The following is a 24,261-nucleotide window of genomic DNA, read 5'->3' on the forward strand; positions in this document are numbered from 1 at the left end:
AAGTTAGCCTAAGGCACATCTCTGACATATCATTTCATAAATCTTCTAGCAATAAATATGTATAAAACACACTAACATTTAGTCAAGATTTAGAAAATGCATTAATTAAAACTTTGCCAAATAGTAGAAGTTAGAGGAGTAGTCAATTTTTATACAATGCATGTTCATTCTTTAACCTCTAACTTTGGAATACCTGCTTTAATCCAAAAAGAGAGATGCAAACAACATCCAAAATTATTATTCAGCATTAGGAACTAATATGCCAATTTCACTTAAACTTGGAGCTTAGATGCTAAAACAGTCACTTAAGAGTCCAGGCTTTAGCCTAAAACAACCTGTTACTATGAAAGAATAACCTCTAACCCATGGAATAAAATGGAGCTGGATAGAAACACAGTCAAGAACAAGTAGCAATTTCTGTAAAGGAAATGAAAGCTTCAAGCTTTAAAGTGTGTATTAGGTAGTTAGGCTTTTTTAAAACCAAGTCAAGCTACAGTCATTTCAATCATCTTTTTGGCTTAACAAAAGAACATATAAAGTCTTAATATTTTTTGGAGACCTGTGTTTCAATGTGTGCAATGACAATATTGCCATTGTGTGGGGAAAGGGTAGATAAGTGAAAGAAAAGAGAAGACTGGGGATAGGAGCATGTCAAGCAACAACTAATATTCATATATTAAGTGAAGAAGAGGAGGGAAGAAAGGGGAAAAGGAGGAGGAAAAGGAAAGAGCTGGGGGAAAAAAAGGAATAATAGAGAGGGAAAAATAAAGAGACACAGACAGAGGAAAAGGGGAAGGGTTATGGATAAAGGGAGGAAGGGGGAGAGAGAGAAAGAAGGGAGGAAGAACAACATTAACATACAAGGATGACAAAATGTAGAAGAAGGAAGCAAAAGTCTGGCTATAAGTACTACAAATATTCCCACACTATTTGCTCACAGGTGTAAGAATTTTACATGAACTATGATATGAAGATGGAAGCTTACATTTATATAAGTGCTTTATAGTTTATAAAGCATTTTCCTCACAAAATCTTATGAAGCAGATAATTCAGGCATGATTAAATCCATTTAAAAGATGAAGAAACTGAGGCTCAGAGAGGTTAAATAATTTACTGATGGCTATAAAACTTAGAAGGGACTAGACCGTAAGTAGAAGCCAAACATTCTAACTCTAAGTCCAGTATTCTTTCTGGTACAAAATCCTGCCTCTCCGTTTTTCTAAGGATGTTTCTCCTATAAGCAAGCTAGGTAATTTGAATGTTTTTATTTTAGCTGGAAAACTGATGATATTCTACTTGTGCGAGAGTCATCATAAAAGTGGAATGGTATCTTCTAAACTAGCTCAACCCATCAATTATGATGGCTAATGGCCAACAAGAGTATGTTTGGGAAGATTCCTGGGGACACCCTCCAGTCAGCCGCCTCCGAATGGCCCACAAACTAACCTATTACATTTCTCCACTGGAGACAGAGTCTATGCCAATTTTAAACATCATCTGTTTTCACCTGTGTGCTCCAACACAAATTTCAACTTATTTGTACAAGCACAGAGAAATGTCTGCCAAGATAAAAAGGAGTGAACAGAACAAAGTCAACAAGCCCATCAATGCAAGGCAGAGTAGAGGTTATTTATAGGCACATCCAACTTACTGTTTTGAGACAATTAGGAGTGCTTCTGGTTTCATTTGGTTTGGCTGGAGAGGTAGACACATAATCAATAATTACATGGAGGCTGGAGGAATAGGTAGGACAATCTCAAGCCTTGTATCCTCAACAAACTGGTAATTCTTTTAAATGAAGCTTTCTGACTTAAATATTACTTTTATTTTTATTTGAGCAGTCATTTCAAATAATTTCTAAAAGTTGCTCAGTTTTACAGATTGGTCCAGGTCTTTTGGATCCTAGGCAAATGCTCTTATCATCACATACTGCACTTAGGCAAATTAAAGAAACAGTATGTGATGAAGACAATGGTATCTGAGAATAGGATTTGGATTTCTGAACCATGGCATAAAACATAGGAATGATGAACGATGGACCAGGGAAAGAACATATGTAACAAACTAAAATGAATCAAAAAGATTTTAAATTGAAAAGGAAGAGGGATGGAGCAAATTGATTGTTATGTATTCACAGAGATCATAAAACATAACTGCAATGTAGGAAAAACAGCAATAGCTACATCCAAAAGGCAAAAGACAATGAAGTTCAAGAAAGGAGTCAGAATTAAAACCTGAAAACATTAGTAACAAACAAGAACAACAAGATGTTTTAAATAGAGAAGGGAAATTTGATCTAATAGATATCACTGATCCTTGGTGAGATGAGCCTCATGACTGGGATATGGCTTTGGAAGAATATATCTTATTCAAAAGGAATAGAGTGGGTAAAAAGGATAACATTATTTTGTAGAGAAAATTTACATTAAATATATACATAGAAGACAAAGAGTGATGTCACGGACAAATTAGAGGATCAAAAAAGAAATCACCTCTTGAATTTACAGATTGAGGAAGAATTATAATAATCTGGATTGTAAAAAATGTTAAAATGTTTTTGAACAAACAAACTAATATAGCTAAAATTAAGAATATAGGGGCAGGGTTAAGATGGCGGAATAAAGATAGGAACTTGCCCAACCTCTCCCCGAGACTGCTCCAAATTCATTTAAATGACGTTAAACAAATTTTGGAGCATCAGAACACCTCCCAAAATGAACTAGAACATTTTCCAGCCAGAAAGAATTTAGAAGGTCAGCAGAAAAGCTATGACATCAGGGTCAGACTCCAGCATGCAGCCCCAGAGAAGATTTGTGAAGCCAGGATGAGATCTCCTCACATAATCCCAAGGCAGGCTGACCTAGCGCAGCCCCCGCCCAACCCTGGCCCAACCCTGCCCCAGTCTCCCTGATCCCAGCACAGCCCCGACCCTTCCTGGTCCCAGCACAGCCTCGGCAGGAAGTTTGGAACTTTCAGCCCAGGGAATACCAGGGAGGATTCGGAAGGTCAGTGGAGAAGGTCTGTGGTAACAGGGTGGGAGTCCAATGTGATTCATAGTGCAGAACCCCCAATCCCAGGGCCCAAGCATCAACAAAGCAGAACTTTGCTCATCCAGGACACTAGGTGTTATAGCTACACTGGGATTGGGACACTCCTAATGGCTCTAGGACAGGAAAGAGTGCTTGTGGTCAGATTCCTAGAAGGAGCCCTGAAAACAGCTGTATAAAATCCCTTTGCAAAGTGCACCAACCATGCTGGAAACAAAGCCCTAGTTTAGCAAAGAGTTAAAATCCAAGTAACAGGCTAGGAAAATGAACAGAAAACAAAAAAAAAAAAGTTTTTGACTAAAGTTATTATGGTGACAGGAAAGATCAAAACATAGTTAAAAGATGAAAACAAAATTGAAGTTCCTATATCCAAAGCCTCCAAGAAAAATAAGAATTGAGCTTAAGCCATGGAAGAGCTCAAAAGGGATTTTGATAATCAAGTAAAAGAGATAGTGGAAAATTTAGGAAAAGAATTGAAAGAGGTGCAAAAGAAAATGCAAAAAGCTAATAAGGAGAATGATGCCTCAAAAAGCAAAACTGGCCAATTGAGAAAGGAAGTACATAAGCTCACTGAGAAAAACAATTGCTTAAAAAATAGAATTGAGCAAATGGAAGCTAAAGACTACAAGAAATCAAGATACAATAAAGCCAAAAAAAAAAAAAAAAAAAAAGAAGAAGAAGAAGAAGAAGAAAAACTAGGGGGAAAAAAGCGAAATATCTCATTAAAAAAACAAATGACCTGAAAAAAATTAGATCCAGGAGAGAGAATTTAAAGATTATCAGTTTACTTGAAAGTTATGATGAAAAAAAAAAGAATCTGAACATCATTTTTCAAGAAATTATCAAGGAAAACTGTCTTGATATTCTAGAACCAGAGGATAAAATAGAAATTGAAAAAATTTACTGATCACCTCCTGAAAAAGATCCCAAAATGAAAACTCCCAGGAATATTATAGCCAAATTTCATTAACTCCCAAGTCAAGGAGAAAATATTACAAGCATTCAGAAAGAAACAATTCAATTACTGTGGAGCCACAGTCAGGATGACACAAGACTTAGCAGCTTCTACATTAAAGAATGAGAGAGAGAGCAATAGAGGTAGGATTATAATTGAGAATCACCTACCCAGCAAAACTGAGTATCATCCTTCATAGGAAAAGATAAATATTCAATGAAATAGAAGATTTTCAAACATTTTTGATGGAAAGACCAGAGCTAAATGGAAAAGTCTATTTTCTAATACAGGACTCTGGAGAAACATAAGGAGATAATCAAAAAAGTGATTATCATAAGGAACTTAATAAAGTTTATCTGTTTACATCCCTACTGAGGAGGATGATACTTGTAACTCATTAGAACTTTCACATTATTATGACAGTTAAAAGGAGTATATCTAGAAGGAAGGCACAGGTGTCAGTTGAATATAAAAGGATAATATCTTTTTTAAAAATGTTGAAATTAAGGGCTGAGAGAAAGGGAAGGGAAAAATAGAATGGTGCAAATGGTGCAAAATAAAAAAAGAGGCAAGAAAAAGCTTTTACAGGAAAGGGGTAGGAGGGGAGGAGAGGGTGAAACTGTGAACCTTACGCTCATCAGAGTATGTCAACAGACATACGCAATAGGATATAAATAGATTTCTTACCCTGCAGGAAAATAGGAGGACAATGGGATACAGGAAGGTGGGAGAAGATGATAAAAGAAAGGGTATGTTGGGAGAGGGCTTGGTCAGTACCAAAATACTTTTTAGGAAAGATGGAGTAAAAGGATAGAATAAATGAGGGGAAATATAGCTAACAATAGTAATTTTTCTAAAAATAATTAAAAAGTAATTTTCTTTGATAAGCCTTCATTTCTCAAACATGGCGAGAATTGAGTCAAATTTATAAAAAAAAAAAAGTGAGAACCATGAGCCAAATGATAACCCAAAGGGCTATAATTCATGCATATCCTTTAACCTAATCCCACTATTTGGCCTGAATATCAAAAAATTACCAGGGGAAAAAAAAAGAAAAATCACTTATATGTATAAAAAAATATTCACAGCAGCTTTCTTTTCAGGACAAAAAAAAACTGGAGATTGAAGGGATGCCTCAATAAACAATGTTATGTGTTTATGATAGAATATTATTGTTCTATGGGAAATGACCAGCAGGATGCTCTCAGAAGGAAAAAAGAAACCTGAAAAATCCTCCATAAACTCAAGTAAGTGAAATGTACTGTATACAAAGTAATAGCGATGTTTCTGGATGATCGACCATGAACGACTTTGCTATTCTCAATAGTACAATCATCCATGACTACTCTGAAGGACTTATGATGAAAAAGCCTATCCATACTGATATGGATTTTTTCTGAATACAGACTGAAGCATTCTCTCTTTTTAAAAAAAATTTTTTTTCTTGAGGGTTTTTATTTTCATTAAGGTGGGAGATCTACTTTTTTAGGGAAAAAATTTTTTTATTATAGCTTTTTATAATGATAAAATTGCATGGGTAATTTTTCAGCATTGACCCTTGCAAAACTTTTGTGTTCCAACTTTTCCCCTCCTTCCCTCCATCCCCTCCCCAGATGGCAAGTAGACCAATACATGTTAAATATGTTAACTTATATGTTAAATACAATATATGTATACATATCCATACAGTTATTTTGCTGCACAAGAAAAATCGGACTTAGAAATAAGGTAAAATTAACCTGAGAAGGAAATCAAAAATGCAAGCAGACAAAAGCAGAGGGAGTGGATAGGGAAATGTTTTGTATAACTTCACAAGTGGTTTATTAATTGTGGGTGAGGATAAGGGAGAGAACCTAAAACTCAAAAATTTTAGAAACAAATGTAAAAAAAATTTTCATTTTGAATCTAACTGGGGAAGAATAATAAATAAATACAACAAAAGCATACCTGTTGGTAAAACTGTGTATTGATCTAGCCACCCTGGAAAGGAATTTGAAACTATGTCTTCAAATTTACTAAAATTTACATACCCTTTGACTCAGCAATACCACTAAGTCTATATACCCAAAGAGAGAGAGAATAAGGACAAGGATCCATATTTAAGAAAATATTTATAGCAGCCCTTTTTGTGATGGCAAAGAATGGGAGACTAAGTTGGTACATGGCTAAACAAGTTATGATATACAGATGTAATGTAATTCTACTGGGATGTAAGAAATGATGAAAGTGGCACTTTCAGGGAAAGACTGAGAAGATATGTATAAAGCAATGCAGAATGAAGTCTTCAGAACAAAGAGAACAATTTAAATAATAACAAAAACTTTATAAACAACTTTGAAAGACTTAAGAACTTTGATCAATGCAATGACCAACCACAATTTCCAGAAGAATGATGATGCAGCATGCTATCCACCCTCCTGAGAGAGAGGTGATAAATTCAGGGTAGAGAGTGGGACATAATTTTTGAACATGATCAGCATGGGAATTTTTTTTGCTTGATGCTGCACAGTTATTACAAATGTTTTGTTTTTCCTTTTTATCAACAGGGATGGGTGAGAGAAAGAGAAAAAATAGATTCTTGTTAACTGAAAATAAATTAAATTAAGCTTAAAAAAAAAAGATATATTCATATAAGGAAGCCCAGAATCAGGGGGAGGCAAGTATGATAGTAAATATTTGGGAGATGATAAAAAAGATGCAGATATAGAAACAACACAGTTCCCACAGAAGTATATTTATAGACGAGCATTGTCTAGAAATGGGAGCTGCTGATCCATATGCAAAGACTCCTGTAGGGTATATGTTGACTGAACTCAAAAGTGCATCATTAACTACAGTACTTTTTTGTTTGTTTTCTTTTGTTAAACATTTCCTAATTACATTTAATTTGTTTGGTTTAATTCTCAGGAGTGTTTTATACTCCCTGTAACTTGTGGGCTGTATGAAAGACATTTGTCCTGTAGACCTCCAGGAAGAAATAAGAATACCTATAAAGATTAAGGTCAGAGGAATCTCTCAACTTGCTGTTTTTCTCTAGTTGGGGAGAAAAAAAATATAAACACAAAAATGTCACAATATAAGACAATTGATGGTAAATCCCAAATGAAACAGAATGGGTATAACAAGAGATTAAGGAGATTATTTAGGTTATAGTGATCAGTGAAGCCTTTTTGGAGAAAGTGGCTCAAGGTAAAAATAAATTGCACGATCAAACTGAAAGTGTCAATATTTATAGCACGCTTAGAGAAAGGGAAGCAGATAAGAGTGGATGATTACCAAAGAAATAATGAGAGAGAAAATTGGAAAGGTGACTGAAGACATATATATATGAAAAGATAATGGATGAACAGTCAGAAGTTTGGAATTCAGCTTTGCTTCAGGATCACAAGAAGTCAATGAAATTGAGTACAAAAGTGACAAAATTAAAAAATGTGTCTGAGGAAGAAACCCGGAAATAGGGTTTAAGATGTCTTAGAGTTAGGAACTAATTAGAATCAGAGAGATGAATGACAAGATTACTGAGATGATCTGGGTATACAGAAATAGGGGTCTGGATAATGGTGGTAGTACTAGGAACAAAGAGGAAAGCCTATTCAAAAAATATTTCAAAAGAAAAAACTTACAGGACTTGACAAGATTAACTAGATTTCAAAGGCACACAGACAGACAGACAGACAGACAGACACACACACACACCACACACACAGAGTAACCTCTTAAAAGTGAGTCAAGAAGTTTCTAGTAGCTCAAGTCTCTTAAACCTGAAATCTGATCTCTCCATCTCCCTCTGTTTTTCTTTTAGCTTCTCTGACTTTAGAAGCTTAGGAGATGAAATGTGAACCATAAAATCTCACTACCTGCAAATAAAGAATGTTGTCTAAAGAGGATTCAACATTGTCTCTAATTAGAGAGTATGTTAATGAAGAGTAGCATAGCAACAAAAAGGAAAGGATATGCTTTATGCTTTAGAGAAATCCTTTTGCTACATTTCTAAAATATAGAGAAAACTGACTCAAATTTATAATACAAGATATTCCTCAATTGGTAAGTGGGTCAAAGGATATGAATGATTTTCAGACAAAGAAATTAGAGCTATCTATAATCATATGAAGAAATGCTCTAAATCACTACTGATTAGAAGGCGGCAAATTAAGACAACTCTGAGGAACCATTTCAAATTTCTGAGATTGGCTAAGATGACAGAAAAAAACAAGTGATAAATGTTGAAAGGGATGTGGGAAAACTGGGACATTAATTCAATGTTGGTAGAGTTGTGAACTGGAGAGCAATTTGGGACTATGCCCCACAGGACTATCAAACTGTGTATAACCTTTTGTCCAGCAGTGTCTCTACTGGACCAGTATCCCAAAGAGATCACAAATAAGGGAAAAGGACCCACGTGGGCAAAAATGTTTGTAGAAGCCCTTTTTGTAGTGGCAAGGAACCAAAAACTGAGTGGATGCCCATAAGTTGGGGAATGGCTGATAAGTTATGGTATATAAATGTTATGGAATATTATTGTTCTATAAGAAATAATAAGCAGGATGATTTCAGAGAGGTCTGGAGAGGCCTACATGAACTGATACTGAGTGAAGTGAGCAGCACCAAGAAAATATTGTACACGACAACATCAAGATTTTATGATGATCAATTGTTACAGACTTCAACAATGAGGTGGTTCAAGGTAATTCCCAAGAGACTTTGTATGGAATGAGCATCTGCATCCAGAGAGAGGAATGTGGATCACAACATAATATTTTCACCTTTGCTGTTTGCTTGTTTTTTTTTTCTTTCTAATCCCTGCCCCCTTTGATCTAATTTTTCTTGAGCAGCAGTGATAAATGTGGAAATATGTTTAACTGTCTAGGGGAGGAAGGAGGTGTAGAGGGAGGGAAAAAAAAGAAATCTTTTTTTTTTAAATCATCCCTGAGTCTTAGATTATATTTATGCCTAATTATTATCTCAAAGTATCTTGAATCTTCTAATTTTATGAGGTAATTGTACTAGATATAGTCTTTCTGTCTTATGAAAAAGAAGCTATCTAATGCACATAACAGGAATAATTTAATATGAAGTAACTTCCTTAGATTTATTTAGAGGATTCCCTCTCACTCTAGTATAGATTGAGATTTTTTTAATAAGTATTGTCAATCAACCTTCTTCCTTCCAACTTACATCTATGCTCCACCATAAATCTATATGGCTGTTAATTATTAGTTGTGTTATTTTACTGCTGACAATGTTATAATAAATTGCCTTTTAAGTTCATTAAATAAGAAAGGTGCAAAATGAGACCCTAGGGTTTTATAAACTGTTTTGTTACCACAGTGATTCTGGATTTCCTGGCAACAAGTCAGTACCTTCTTTAAGTTGTGCATCCAAGCTATTTACATGTTATTTCCCCAATTAGAACCTAAGCTCCTTGTTGAACAGAGACTGCTTTTGCTTTTCTTTGTATCCCTAAAGCTTATTACAGTACACAGTAAGCACTGAATAAATGCCTGTGGACTGATCCATCTTACCGTCCTCAGCAATGACGGTCAGTGTTACAGTGATACCAGCATCTTTGATGAGCTGAACAATGTTATCGTGGGCTAGTTCAATAATGGACTTCCCATTCACTGCAGAGATGCGATCTCCCACTTTCAGTTTCCCACAGTGATCTGCTGGACTTCCTTCAATGACACGTCCAATTTTATGAGGAATCACTAGAAAATTTAAAAAAAAAATGCATTTTAGCATTCACAAGCACCAGGTTAATTGTTGAACATGCATCTAATACCACAAAGAATTTTGATTGGTGGCTACTGGTACAATGGTGGTGCAATGACCAGTCTGGTTTTATAACTCAAGGAAATTTACTAGTTTTATTTACCTGACAGTCACATTTCAGTAGTTTAAAATTCTAGAGAAAAGCAAGCAAATAAATATATAAAACCAAGACTTTCAGATCATTTGGGATGCCCATAAAAAGATAGTTCTTTAAAGAGTCAAGGATGGAACAAGGATAGAAAGCAAAATAATTGCTAAACATATTAGTTGTGGCATACAATCCCTTCCTACTAAACTATGCTCAGAGGGAAAAGGCATTAAGCTGAATTAAAGACACTACCAAAAAAAATTCCTACAGTGCTACTATATCACTGGAGAAAGTCACGTAAATGACATTTGTTTGAGATTTTGTAGAGAGAATTCTTGGTCAGGTAAGTGCTATACTGAATGGCCTCTGAAGCTCTTTCCAAATATGTTGTTTGGAGATTTGTGAATCTAGTGAAGAGAGCGTAAACTGAAGGTGGAGTGGAAGTTGGATAATAATTCACATACCACCAAGTTAGAGACCATTGACACTAGCAAATTGAACACAGGGACATCAACAGTAGAAAAAGCCCAGTAGTAGACACAGATGAGGCTCTTCCTGAAAAGGGTTTGGTTGAACCACCTAGGAAAGGAAGAGATGGCTGTTCTCCAAAAATGGAAGAGGAGAACCATAAGGTCCTTTAAGTGAGAGATCATTCAATAAGTGTGAGAGGAAGAAGAGACAAATAGTAGTGCTTTCTGCTGACCTGATAACAATGAATGGCTTCTTAGGACACATATTCAAGATATGGAAAACTTCAAAAGGTTCATCAAATCAAACAACAAAGAGCACAAACAACATGAGTAAAAGTAACCTACTAAATACTAATTAGTGATAACAGAAACTTGGGCAAGAAACTGAAGATTACCTTGAGTGGTATTTTTATCATTGTTACCAATCAATGTCAAGGTCTTCAAAAGATAAAGTCAGATTTGGGAAGCAAAAGACAGATGTGGGAGAGGCAAGACATTATGTGGATGTATAGCTTAAAAAAGCTACAGACTTGTTGCCAGGAAATCCAGACTCCTGTCAGGGAAAGCATTGAGCTAACAAGGGTTGATAAGAATAGATTTGCAGTATTTTACAAATTTAATCAATAACTGAAAAAGGTGTAGGAAAATGTCTACCTCTCTCTTTCCTCTTCTTCTCTTTATATCTGTGTTCTTTTTTCTCTATTTCTCTTTCCCTCAACACACACACACACACACACACACACACACACACACACACACACAACATGTATGTCTAGACAAATAGATAAAGCCTGGGTAGCACAGTGAACTAGAGCAACTTTTGCAAAGAGACAAAGTTGACTGAAAAGGTCCCTCCCAAAAAAATTGGTAGGTTGAGACCCATGACAGGTATATGGCTCTGGAAGAGTATAATTTATTAAAAAGTAAAAGGATAAATAAAAACAGGCCAGGTAAATGGGGGTGGAAACAGAATAGCATTGTGTATTAACTATCACTCAAGTAACTTGAATATAAAGGTCACATTCTTTAAAAAATCAGAATAGAACCAGTTCAGGTATCTTTCATTACTATGGTTAGAGAAAGAATTCTTTTTTTTTTTTAAAAAAATAATAATAACTTTTTATTTTTCAAGATACATGCTAAGAAAGTTTTCAACATTCATCCTTGTAAAAAGTGGAATATTTCTTAACCAAACAAGAGGTAGAATGATCGTAGAGATAAAATTAAAATAAATTAAAATTAAAATAATTAATACCTATTACACAAACTTGAAAATCTTTAAAAATCCAGTAAAACTATGTTGCATCAACTATCTCAGATAACGGTCTAATATCTAATATATAAGGGAAATTAAAATAAATCTGTCACCTTAAAATCCATTTCCCAATGGATAAGAAGTCAAAGAATACAAATACATTTCAAAGGAATTTCAAACTATTAACAATGGTTCCAAATCATTAATAATTAACAACAACATGGCAGCTAACACTCATATTGCACTTAGCATCATTTTATACCTTCCTGAAAAATTTATAATAGAGAAGAAGTAGAGATCTAGGTACAATCTGATATACATCTTACCATAGATTTCAAAGTTTTCTGAGAAAGGATAGACAGTTCTTCTAGCCTAAATTTCTACAAAGGGAAGTCAGTCTAAAGTGAATGACATATCAAGAAAGATAAAAGGAAGATTCTCCTGCTGTAAATGGAATATAAGCTGAGACTTGAAGAAAGAAATAGTAGTGAGAAGGGAGTACAACCCAAATATGGGGAATAGTTAATGAAAAGGAAGGGATCTGGAAGGCAGAGGATTATGTGTGAGAAACACCAAGGCAAGTGTTGCTGGATCAAAGAATATGAAGAAGGGAGTAAAGTAAAAGGAAACTGTAAAGGTAGGAAGAGGAAAGAATGTGAAGAAGATTTTGCCTTTGACCCTTGAGGTTAACAGAGAGCTAGAGGAGTGGGAAGGATAGGATAGGACTTGGAAGCTGACTAAAGTGGGGAGAAACTTGAGGCAGGGATTTCCAGACATAAGATGGTAAGGGTCTGCCTAAGGGCAGTAGCTGAGTGAGAGGGAGTAGAGAAGGTGTACATACAAAATATGAAGGTAGAAGGGACAAGATTTAGCAAGAAAAAACTCTGTGGTTGTGAGGAAGGAGGTGAGAATGACACAGAGGTTGTAAGCTTGGATCCCTTCACCAGCAGTGGGGCAGTTGAAAGAAACTGGGAAGGGATTGGGGAAAATAAAATAACATGTTGAGGCATGTGGAGTCTGAACTCCATATGTCTAGCAGGCAGCTAATGAGCCAAGATGAGAGATCAGGAGAGAGGTTAGAAATGGACAGATAACACTGAGAACCCCCTGCATAGGGATGAAAACCGAACCCAATGGGAGTTGCCAAGTAAAACAGTAGAGGGAAAAGAGAGGTCCTTGTGGGGCTCCCCTAGGCAGTGAGTCTGAAATGGAGCTATCAGAAAGGTAGGGAGAGTACTAGGAGAGGGCAGTCACAAAAACAGAGAGGAGTGGCTGACAGCGTGCAAGGCCATAGAGAGCTCAGGAAAGATGAGGGCGGGCAAAGGTCATCAGATTTGGCAATTAAGAGATCATTAGAAATTGCAGTCAGGCTGCAGAGCTGAGAACTGGAGGCTTTCTCAAGGATATCAGGGTGAAAGGGCAGAGAGACTGAGTACGCCAGGCCCACGAGAGGGTTTTGGAAGAGAGAGAAGAAGCTGGGGCCCATTGGCAGGAGCAGAGAAGCAGCCTGCAGACAGAGGGTCAGACGGGCTGAAGATGAGTGGGAATGTGGTGATGGTGGAGGGAGTGACTGGCCAGAGAAGGGAATGGGACCAAAGTTCTGGGAACAGCAAAGAGGAGGAGGGCCTCTTCATATGAGGTGGGTGGAGGAGAGAGTGAGGGAATCTGTCTTAGAAGCGAAATGATTAGGGAAGAAGGATCTCTAGGTAAACAGCATCAATTATCTCATTTAAGTACGAGGCAAGGTTCTCAGCCAGGCCAGAGATCTGAGGAGAGATGGAAAAGCGGTGAGGGAGAGTGATGGAGCAAGCTGATCAGAAAGTGTAGAAGGACGAGAGCCCCCTGGAGATTATGTAACACAGACTGGGGCTGGACTGACTGCGCATGTGGAGGGTTCCTTTAGTTCCATTCGGCAGCACGTGAGTAGAAGCAAAGGCAGCAGGTTATGGGAGTAATCCAAGGTTAGGGTTTGGCAAAGCATGCCTGGTGACAGAAGGGGATAAAAGACTTGAATATGAGATGTAACTGGTTCACCAAAGGATTGAGGAAGGAAGGAGAGTACAGCAGCTTGGAAAAAGCAGGGGAAAAGACAGGGATAGGAGGGAATGATAAAGGATTATGATCAGATAAAAGAACTTGGATTTTCACAAACATCCAAGTGGTTAACTGGGAAATGAGAGCAAATCAATGATGTGCCCAGTTTTAACAGACCCCTCACAATGGGGAGAGAATACTTTTTATTGCCAATTTCTGCAGAGGTTGAATAGAATATGGATAGAGAAAAAGCCACTGAACTTAGTAATTAAGAGATGATTGATAACACTAAAGCAGTTCCAGAAAAGTGGAGGCATTGTAAGAAATTGAGAAAACAGTAGGAGGTGAGGAAACAGAGGTGTGTTGTTTTTTAAATGTATGATTACATTTAGCATTTTAGGGAACAGATAATTTAAGCCAGAATTTAATGGAAACTAAGTCAGTTTGTTAAATTAGTCATAAATTCAGAAAAATATATGCCAAAGTCAAGAGAAATATGAATCTGCTATAACCAAGTATAACCTATCTTTAGCAAAAACATGGTCCTAATTTGCTAGAAAAATAAGGTGTCTCATCAACTATTCTTCAGAAACATTCAACTACAGTTAGCTTTTCCAAGTATGCCTATTCAATATAAAATATAGTCAAGGTGCTACATTTCAATTTTAATGCTTTCTATTTTCAGGTATAAAGAAAAATGTCATTTTTTTTCAACTACTTTATTTTAAAATAATTTAAGAATTAATATCGAAAGACCTGGGTTAGTCCCAAAAGAGGCATGGACAATTTGCAGGACAGTCTTACTGTACTTGCTGGCTTAGTTAGGTCAAAGGCAGGTTTATCATACAGTTGGATAAAAATAAAGCAGCCTACAGAATACAAGGGAGAGCACACTAGATTTGATGAAGATGTCAAATCTAAATTCCACTTCTGCTATCTCAATAGCCCTGGTCAAGTTATTTAACTGATTGTTAGTATCCTCATCTATAAAATGCAGCATATATCCTCTCCTACTTTTTTTTTTTTTTGGGGGGGGAAGGTGTCAATCAACTTGTCCAGAACAGATTTGAATTCAGGTCTTCCTGACTCTAGATCTAGTGTTCTATACATTGCACCACCTAGCTGACCCTAGGAGGCATATAGACTAGATAGTTTCTAATGTTCCAGTGAACTCTTCAGAGTTTCACTCATCTCTGGCCTGAATCTATTTTGGAGTTAACTGCTTAGCTCCTTTCTGTGTTCTTTATATTTCTTTTTAGGCAAAAGATCTCTTTTGCAATAGTTTTAAATGTCTATTTCAAAGAATTAGTTTTATAAAACTAAATTGAAAAACTCATAATGAAAGAACAGCACTACACCTCTGAGGGAATTACAAAAATGTGTATGGTAAGTAAAAAAGACCAAGACATTGAATCTTAAATAAAAGCCTAAACATTCCATTTACCTTACATTGTTTATATAATATGAATCTGTGGAAGCAAGAAGACACTGGCTCAACATTCTTGACCTCTAAAAACAGAAAAACCAATCATATTCACCCTCCTTTCATTTGCAATAGTAGTAAGGCATCAGATTCACATTTATTTCTTAGGTCAAAAAAGAAGGCTGCTGGCAAAGCTGCCTGGATGCGAATGTCACCAGAAGCAATTTTTAATGGAAAAAATGTTACAATACAAGGGTTTCTGGAGGCTCTGGGAAAAGCCATGACATCTCCCCAGGTACATTTTAAAACGGTATAGTCTGAATGTTTTCATGCCTTATAGTAATGATAATTATTTTCTGGATTAACTTTTTTCTGGCAGTCCATGTTCACACTTAATCATGTCCATCTATGTACACACAGTCCCTTCTCTCTCAGGATAAGCTCGTTACTTCTAATCTCCCCACCATACTACTAGCTCAAGCCTTGATTTGATACCACCTCCCTCAGCCTCCTTCCTTATGAATGGAGGATGGAAAGACAGAGTTCTAAGCTCTTCACAATGCCTTCCTTTATAGAAGACTCAAACTGGATTCACAGCCCACTCCACTTTGCATCTGCCATTCTACCTGGTTTCAACTCCATGAAATAAGATGTCCCTAGTCTCCTGCCCTGCCCCATCCTTTTTCTTCTCCTCCTCCTTCTGTGTAATCTTTCCCCTTTTCAAAGAGCAGGAACAATCTATCCCCAGTACTTAGCACAGTGCTGGCACATCTTAATACATTCTTTAGTGGACTGGATTGGAAACCTCTCTGGAAACAGTTAATATCTACATCAAAGGGATCATTATATAACCACAGTAGATATAATTTGGGGAAGGGACCTGGAAGAGTTTGACTGTATGAGATTTATCAACTAGCATTTCAATGAAGTTAAAACTGATATGTTATATGATAACTAGAAATCTCAAGCACTTTATAAAATTCATCAACAACCTAAGACTAATTTACTATTCAGGCTGATAATTAATGAGTTGCAAACACTCATTTCCTACTGCACATTAACTGCTGCTTCAATTTTACATTTTAATTGGGTTTTCTTTCCCACCTCGTTACTCAAGAATTTGCATTTATATACTTCTAAAGTTTCTTACAAGCATAAATACCTCTCAAAGGAAAGGGGCAAAGAATTCATCTTTTTGCTAGATAAGTATAATATTTAAACTATGTCTACAAACTAGCTTCTTAAAATTTTTTTTAATGTTTAAATTAGTCATAATGCAAGGTACTACATCACAATTTCCTCCTCACAATTTCCTTCCTTTTTCCCTTAAGTACTTCTTAAGTTTTATCTTAAATATTTGACTCTACCTTAATATAATGAGATTTAGAAAATCAAAGACCCTAATAATCTGGCTCATAGACCAGGACACTTGCACTACGGCAACAGAGTTAAAATATGACTATTTATTATTATTTTCCAAAATCTTAATTTACAATTACACACAAAATCTCCTTAAAGGCTTCTTTTCCATTTTTTTCTGGTGTAGGCCACATAATGATCTTCACATCAGTGACGGTTACAGTTCCAAGTGTTACCATAGCAACTGCTTTTGGAAAATGGAAGCGAGTATCAGTAAGCAGTGACCTGGTACTATGGTAATAATTTATCTTTGGCATGGTATCTTCTTCTACAATATACTCACATTAATTTTGTAAACATTTTCTTAAAATAGTTTGTCTTACAATTCTTTTCTAAAAGTCTTGTTTTTCTAGTAGGATATTAGTTTAAATATATCTTAGTATCCAGTAGAAAAATCAAGCTCACTGGCATGGAGAGCATTATGTTAATAAAGTTTGTGGTTTTTTAAATTTGCTTTTGTTTTTCAGTCATAATGTTAATCTGTATTTATGCCTTCATTCCTCTTAGTTTTAATATACTTAATAATCATTTTTTGACATCAAAATAAATCATGGTTCTTATATGTTCTAATAGCTCTGAATCATGACATTTCCACTGAAGATGAAAAAACAGGGATGTCATGGGGTAGGAGAGAAAGATAATCTCTTCCTTTCCTGAGAGACTACAGCTATCTATAAAATTTTTCAGAAGAGAATATTCTACCAAAATGGGCTTATGATAATTATTTATATAATCAGACTTTACAAATATTTTCAATAAAACTTACTTTTGAACAGAACATGTATTTAAAAGAGCAATGCCTTTCATCTTTCAACAAAGGTATTAAATATTATAAACCCATCACATATTTTTAAATGACAGAGAAGGCATCTCTTTCATGATATTCTGGGATTGGGATTTCTATTATCTGGGTTTGTTCTCTAACTGTTGCCAGCACTGTACTTCATTCATATCTTCAGAAAGATTTCTTATTGCAAATTTGGAGTTTCTATCCTTTCATTCCCTTCCCCCATTTTAGAAATGAACTTTTCATTGAATCCAATAAACCAGGATTCTGGCACTTTCTGTGCTATGATAGAATAATCTTGATGCAGATTGAGTTATTAATAGTTATTTCCTTGAATTTGTGTAGAAGAAATAAGGGAATCAATCTGGGCTTTACTACACTCTGAAGAATATGAATATAAAGAAACTTTATATTGATACAGATCTTATAATTTAAAAAATATATAAGGAAAATATTCATCATTCTCTGAAAGACTCACCAAGGAAATAAATTATAACACAAATAGCATAAATCATAATTAGTCTCAATAAGGTCCAATAGGAGGATCATAAAACAATAAGAAAAACAGAGGAAAAATTTGTATAGGAGAACTTACCTCCAGGGGGTGGTTTGTTTTTGGAGGTAAGTATGACAAAGCCAAATCCTTCATTTTCTTTACGCTGCAAGACAACATCATAGGCCTCCTGGGGAGGCCTGGTTGTGCCCTCTGTCCGGTTCATTCGGGGAGATCCATTCTGTGCTGAAATGAAGGTCTGCAAGTCATCTTCTTCAGGTTGCTTTTCTATAACAAATATTGTTAATTCTGACACAATGAGAAGATAATACAGTTGAGTACAAAATGTAGTTTCCTATAGCAAACATTATGTAATAGGAATCTTCCCCTAAGAGCTTTGTTAAACTAAGTACATAAGTTTGGAGTTAAATATCAAAGGGATCTGTGAGTACAGGATTGGAAATAAGTCGATGTTCATAGATCTTTGGACGTGTATGATCATCCTCCAATTACTAAGGGAGAAGGATCTCCAGGAAAACAAAGTTGGGATCATTCAGCTGATCAGAAGTTCACGCAAACACTGTAGACTACCAATCTCTGATAACTTTTTATTCATTTTGAGGGATGGGAGAGAAAACTCTATCTTGTATATTATTTCACTGTCAAGAATTCACTGCACACAGTCATGACTGGATTCTAGTATGTCTAAATCAATATGTTTGCAGAGTCCTATGGAGGCATTTCATTGGTATAGGGAAGTTCCATGTGAAGAAGACAGTTAAGGCTGGGAACAAAAAAAAAAAAATGTGAACAAGAAGTATGAAAAAGAGGCATAAGAATGTTAACAGGTTTTACTTGGGAGGCTTGAGAATGTGAGAAGGCCACTCAAATTAAGAAGGGAAGAAGAGCCCCTTTACTTTGACTCTGAGGAAAGTTTTTATCTTGCAAGGTCTGATAAAGTCCACAGGGGAGATCAAATGAGAGACTGTTCAATAGGGGTCAGACAAAAAAAAAGAAGGGCAGCAGAGAAAGGAGACTTCCCTGTTCAAATGGCCTGAGGAATCACCAAAGGATGGCTCCTGTCTCTGCAGGGAGTATCCTTAAGATAGAGAAGAGAATCCCACTTCTCCCCCAAAGCAGAAGACACTTTGTTGATTCATATGAACATAAATATCACTACCAGAAGGAACCCATAAAACACTGCTAAAGGTCAGGGATGAAAAAAGAGAAAAGTAGGCTTAGGAAGGGATTAGCTGGCTCAGAAGATGTTGAGAATGTCATCTGGATCTCAAGCACACTGCCTAAAACACAGAAATGGTAGTCTACTAACCAGGGAAAAGCTACTAAGAAAGCATTCGCCAGATGTCTTGCAAATCCAACTCCACTAAGATTGGTTTTTAACTACAAATAAGGGATAGGAGGAAAAGTATCTATCAACTAAGTCTCACAATAGCAGTTGAGTCACGTTTATGGAAGACAAAATCCAAGACATGACTGAGAAAAACAAGTAGCAAGATGAAAAAAATGAAGGTCCTCATGGATAGAGGCAAATTTTATTTTATAGGTATTACTGGGATGTGCTGGGATTAAAGCCCATGAGGAGAATGTACCTCTACATGGGAAAAATTTGTTCTAAAGAAACAGGATAGAAAGACAGGGAAGGTAGGGTAGCTTTATATGCTTTTTCTCCTCAAAAGATTATATGTTGATGTATCTAATTAATATCTATGTACACAGTATATCTTCCCATACAATGTATGCTTTTTGAAAGAAGGTACTGTTTCTTTTTGTCTTTTTATCTCTAGCACCTAGCATTGTATCCAATAAAAGAGACATTTAGTTATGGATGTGTAGGTGATAAGAGCTGAGTTCAAATCTTTTTCAGACACTTATTAACTGTGATGTTGGGCAAGTCACTTAACTGATCTCAGTTGACATTTCTTCATCTATAAAACTGGAATAATAATCACACCTATCTCACAGGGTTATTGGAAAGATAGAATGAAATGATATGTAAAATGCTTTAGAAATTACTGTGATTATATGTCATATTCTGATAATGGGATCTTGAATTCACCTTTTTTGTCTATTTCTTCTCAAAACAAGAGGGATTTCACTGTTCTTTCATGGATGATTTCAAAATATTGAATGGTGTAATTCAATTGAGAGTTGTTATGTATTTATACACACACTCACACGCGTGTATGTATGTATGTATGTATGTCTGTATGCATACATAGAGATGAAAAATGGCCAAAAGTTGCACAATTGATATCTACCAACATTCAGAAGTTTAAATAAGACAGTGAGATCTTTTGCTAAGAGAAAACTAAAAATAAAAAGTAGGGGAATTAAAAACATCAGACCATGACAAGTCAAATTAAGGAATTAACATTGATCTAAACTTATTATGAAAAATGGAATTAAAACATAAGTGGAGAGATTAATGATACATGTATATGTAAGTGTATATATTATATTTATATAGACATAAAATTATTACACTCGTGCAAGTGTACACATATACACAGGCCCCATCTCTGATATATATATAGTTATGTAATCATGACCTCTTATTGGTCCAAGACGTTCCTTAACCAGTAAATTTTAGATGAGTTACATATCTTTTGTGATAGAGTGAATTTCTTATTGTGACATATTCATAACTATCAGTATACATATAAACATTTCATATCAGCCTAACATTTTCTGCTCTGTACCAGGTGCAGAAGATGCAACACCAAAATAAAATTCCTGCCCTCAAGATGTCTATATTTTACATGTAAAGATCCTCTCCCCCCTTTCCCCAGTATTATTATTATAAGATAATTTGGAAGAAGAAATAGCCAATGAGGGGAATCAGGAAAGGCCTTGTGCAGAAATGGCATTTGAGTTCATTTCTGAAGAAAGTAGGGATCCTAATCGGCAGAGGTGGGAACGGGGTACATTCCAGGTTTCTCCTGCACAAATATATGGAGAAGATGATGAAATATCATGTGTAGGAACTGCCAAAAGACCAGAGTGACTGCAGTGAAGAGTGTATAGAGAGGAACAAGTTATAATCGTGTTTTTAAGCTGGAAAAGTAAAATGGAGCCACGTCAATGAAACCATAAATTCTTTAGATGGTAGAATTTAGGCACAAGTCAGAAGCAACAGTGCCATCAGGATCAGGAATAAAGTCCACATAGAACAATCATACTGACATTTTAAGGTTAGCATATGCAAGAATTATCAAATAAAAGGCAGTCAATAAAATTAGTCAACTGGCAAACACAGGTAAGCAGTACTGAACAGTCATCTGCAACACAGACTAAAAGCATGATTCCTAGGAAGTACTATTATGGGATATGAAGCAAAGAGGCAAGAACTCAAAGTACAATGTGGAAAGTAAGCAATTTAGCCACTTGGCTTGTAAGACCACAGTGAGATCAACATACCACCATAGAAGATCTTTCTTCGAACAGTAAGTAACACGTGGCCATTTCGAGCAGCAGTTGTCATTAGGTCCAAAACTTGTTTGTGTGATTTTCCTTTAACTGGAATTCCATCAATGCACATGAGTTCATCAGCAGCACGCAGCCGACCATCTTTCTCAGCTGCTCCCAGGGGAATGATGGCTCCAATATATATCTGATGAAACAAAAATCTGTGGGTTGGTCGAAACAGTCTACTTAGATCAGCTAAAAGTCAAATTTGCAGGAAAAAATAAATACTAGACAAACATAAAATACTTTTTAAACCCAAGGAAGAAAAACTGTCCCATTTCACAAGTCATTAACTTGAAAATGGCAATTGCTAGAGTCCTGGTCATTGGAAGAACTTTATTTAACAAAGAAGTTGCTCCACCCAACAAACATACTGCTATATAATAGCTGCTTAAAACAAAACCTCTACTTACTACCATCAGAACATTTATTGCCATTCTACAGTGAGAAGAGAGAATGGGGATGAATCTTTCCCTACCCATATACAGATGTCTGCCACTGCAAGTTCACTGTTTACTACTATGAAACATTTATTATGGAAAAAGAATAAATGGTTATGTTTCATTTAAAAAGAATCATTAGAAATTTTTCATTAAAAGGTAGAAACAGCTTGTGTTTGGCTTATTTAATTTTTTTAAATTTTTTATTATTAACTAGGAAAAAAAAAACAACACAAAATCCAACCAAATATTTCCAAATATATGCTTGATTTCTGTTGCTGTACAAGTCCATTATATCAGTTTTAATTAGGTCAGATTTCTTTGGAAAGTTTGGCTAATATTAGTGCTTAGTTTTCACATTAGAAAAAAGATGTCTTTGAATCTTAGAAATCTTAGAAAAGTAAATGGTGAAAACTATCTTTACATGAGTGAAAAAATATAATTATTTATGAATCAGTCAGAGAATATAGGAAATAGAATTAAGAATTAGAGGTTTCCCAAGAAATGAAACTAAGAATTTGTTTAAAAAAAGGTTAAAAAAACCAAATAAAGTAAAGGAGGAGGGTGACTAATCACAGAGTTGCTATTTTATGAAGCTATGAGTATGATTACTTAATTTTTAGTTCAAGTATTTACTAAGAGATCAAGAAAGAAGGCAATAACTCCTATCCAAATAATTCCTGAGGGAGCATGTTAATAAAGAGATTGGAAACCAAACCCATCTATTTATTAATCAAATTGTCAAAGAGAAAAAAGGAAGAATGTAAAATAATCACGTGAGGGGGAAAAAAATCCAGATACATCATACATTTCCAAATTCTAAGCAAACAACTTACAGACTGATCAGGTCCATCTCCTCCTAGGACTCTAAAGCCAAATCCTGATTCCTGTTTTCGGAGGAAAACATCCAAATCCTTGGTGTTTGGAGCTAAATGGAAAAAAAAAAGTAGAATTTTTATCTTATTTCTTAAATGACAACTAGAATAAAACAAGATGACTAACATTCAACATTTAGTCAGGTAATATTTTACAATTCTGTGGTAAAATTATAAACTTGAAGCTTTTAAGATGTATCACAGCTCAAGCTTGATACTAACATGATAAGAAAAATGTAAACAATCAAGTTCTGCTGAAGAAGTTCTGGACATAGTGTTCTATTCCTAATTAATGTTTATTCTACCCATATGTCTACTGGATAGCAAGCTAATATTAAATTCTAATAACTCCAATAAATGTAACAATACTTGATTCATTAAATCACAATGTTAACTAATTTATATCTGCCATGTGATAGCAAAATAAAATGATTTTAATAGGTAAGGTATTTCAGAGTCTTAAGAAATGACAGAAAATTTAGTCTTGACAAACTTAAACGGATGCTTTTCTCAGAGTACACAGATTTGCATCCCTTTGTATACAGCTACATTTACAGGAGTTCACAAGTTATTTTTGAAATAATAAAAAGACATACTATTGCTATGAGTAAAAATAAACACCATTTATATTACACTTTAAGGCTTATGTTAACCAGGTCAACATGAAAATACCAGAGAGTTTACTTTATTTCATGTGTAGAATTTATCTTTTGTCTTTGGAGTTTGGTTGGAGAAAATATTGATGCCCTTTTTGTCCATTTATTCGGCAAACACTTACTATTAAGCTCCTAGTATGTGCCAAAAATGATATGTAAGACTAGAACTGTAAAGTCAAAAATACCAGCATCCCTGATATTAAGGAGCTTACATTAATGTAAATTATTATGAATAATTTATTAATGGAAACAACATGAACATTGATGAACAAATGCACAATTTCCATAAATAAATACAATGGAAGAGATATGGGGGGTAAGGGAGAAGGCATTAGGAACTATAGGTATCAAGAAGGCCTCCTGTAGGAAGTAAGTGGGGTTTGAGTTGAACCGTGAAGGAAGAAAAGGACTGAGACAAAACTGAGGAGTTTGAGAATTCTAAGGATGGAGGCAACAGCATATAGAACAGTTTGACGGTAGAAGTATATAGCACGTATGTGAATGGGAGTAATATACAATGATTGCAGAAAAAACAGTCTGTGAAGATAAACCAGCCTGTGAAGGGTTTTAAATGTCAACCCAAAAGGTTTGTATTTTATCCAGAGGCAATAGGGAGTGGCTGAAGTTTCTTATGCAGTAGAATGACATGGTCAGACCTGTATTTTAGGAATATCTGCTTTATGGAAGATGGAATGAAAAAGGAAGAGGCAGTTAGAGAAAAAAGAGAGAGAAAATTCCAAACTCTCTCTACACATATATTTAAATATGAGATAATATTTCAGTAAAGTGTTCATGACAAGTTCCAGGAAATGTTCTCTAGAACATTCTTCATTCTTCAGAATATCTTCATTCTTTTAGTTTGATTTATGAAAATAATAATTACATTCCAAATCATATATGTGTTTAAAGAAAATGTGAGTAATCTCACACACTAAGTAATGTCTTGAATGCTGTGGAATTAAGTCACATTTTTCTACCACAAAGAGAGGGGTTGCCTGGACAAGTTTATTTCATGAGGCATAAGAAGCAACTGCAAAGACTATCTTGGGAAACAAGGTCTT

The 24,261-nt window shown here is 35.3% G+C and overlaps 1 protein-coding gene across 4 annotated transcripts in view; it reads right to left on the minus strand.

The window, feature by feature from the left end:
• Positions 1-24,261, minus strand: part of MAGI3 (membrane associated guanylate kinase, WW and PDZ domain containing 3) — a 213,368-nt gene that overhangs the window by 19,733 nt on the left and 169,374 nt on the right. For 3 of the 4 annotated variants that reach the window (XM_051992997.1, XM_051993001.1, XM_051993000.1), the window contains exons 13-16: positions 22,506-22,597; positions 21,182-21,374; positions 17,846-18,031; positions 9,525-9,710 (exon numbers count right to left, since the gene is read on the minus strand). In XM_051992997.1, coding sequence (XP_051848957.1) covers positions 9,525-9,710; positions 17,846-18,031; positions 21,182-21,374; positions 22,506-22,597 — 657 coding nt within the window. The remainder of the gene's footprint in view (positions 1-9,524; positions 9,711-17,845; positions 18,032-21,181; positions 21,375-22,505; positions 22,598-24,261) is intronic. The other variant, XM_051992999.1, reaches the window with a different exon arrangement.

The sequence above is a fragment of the Antechinus flavipes genome, chromosome 4 (genome assembly GCF_016432865.1).
Source record: "Antechinus flavipes isolate AdamAnt ecotype Samford, QLD, Australia chromosome 4, AdamAnt_v2, whole genome shotgun sequence".
Lineage (NCBI taxonomy): Eukaryota > Metazoa > Chordata > Mammalia > Dasyuromorphia > Dasyuridae > Antechinus > Antechinus flavipes.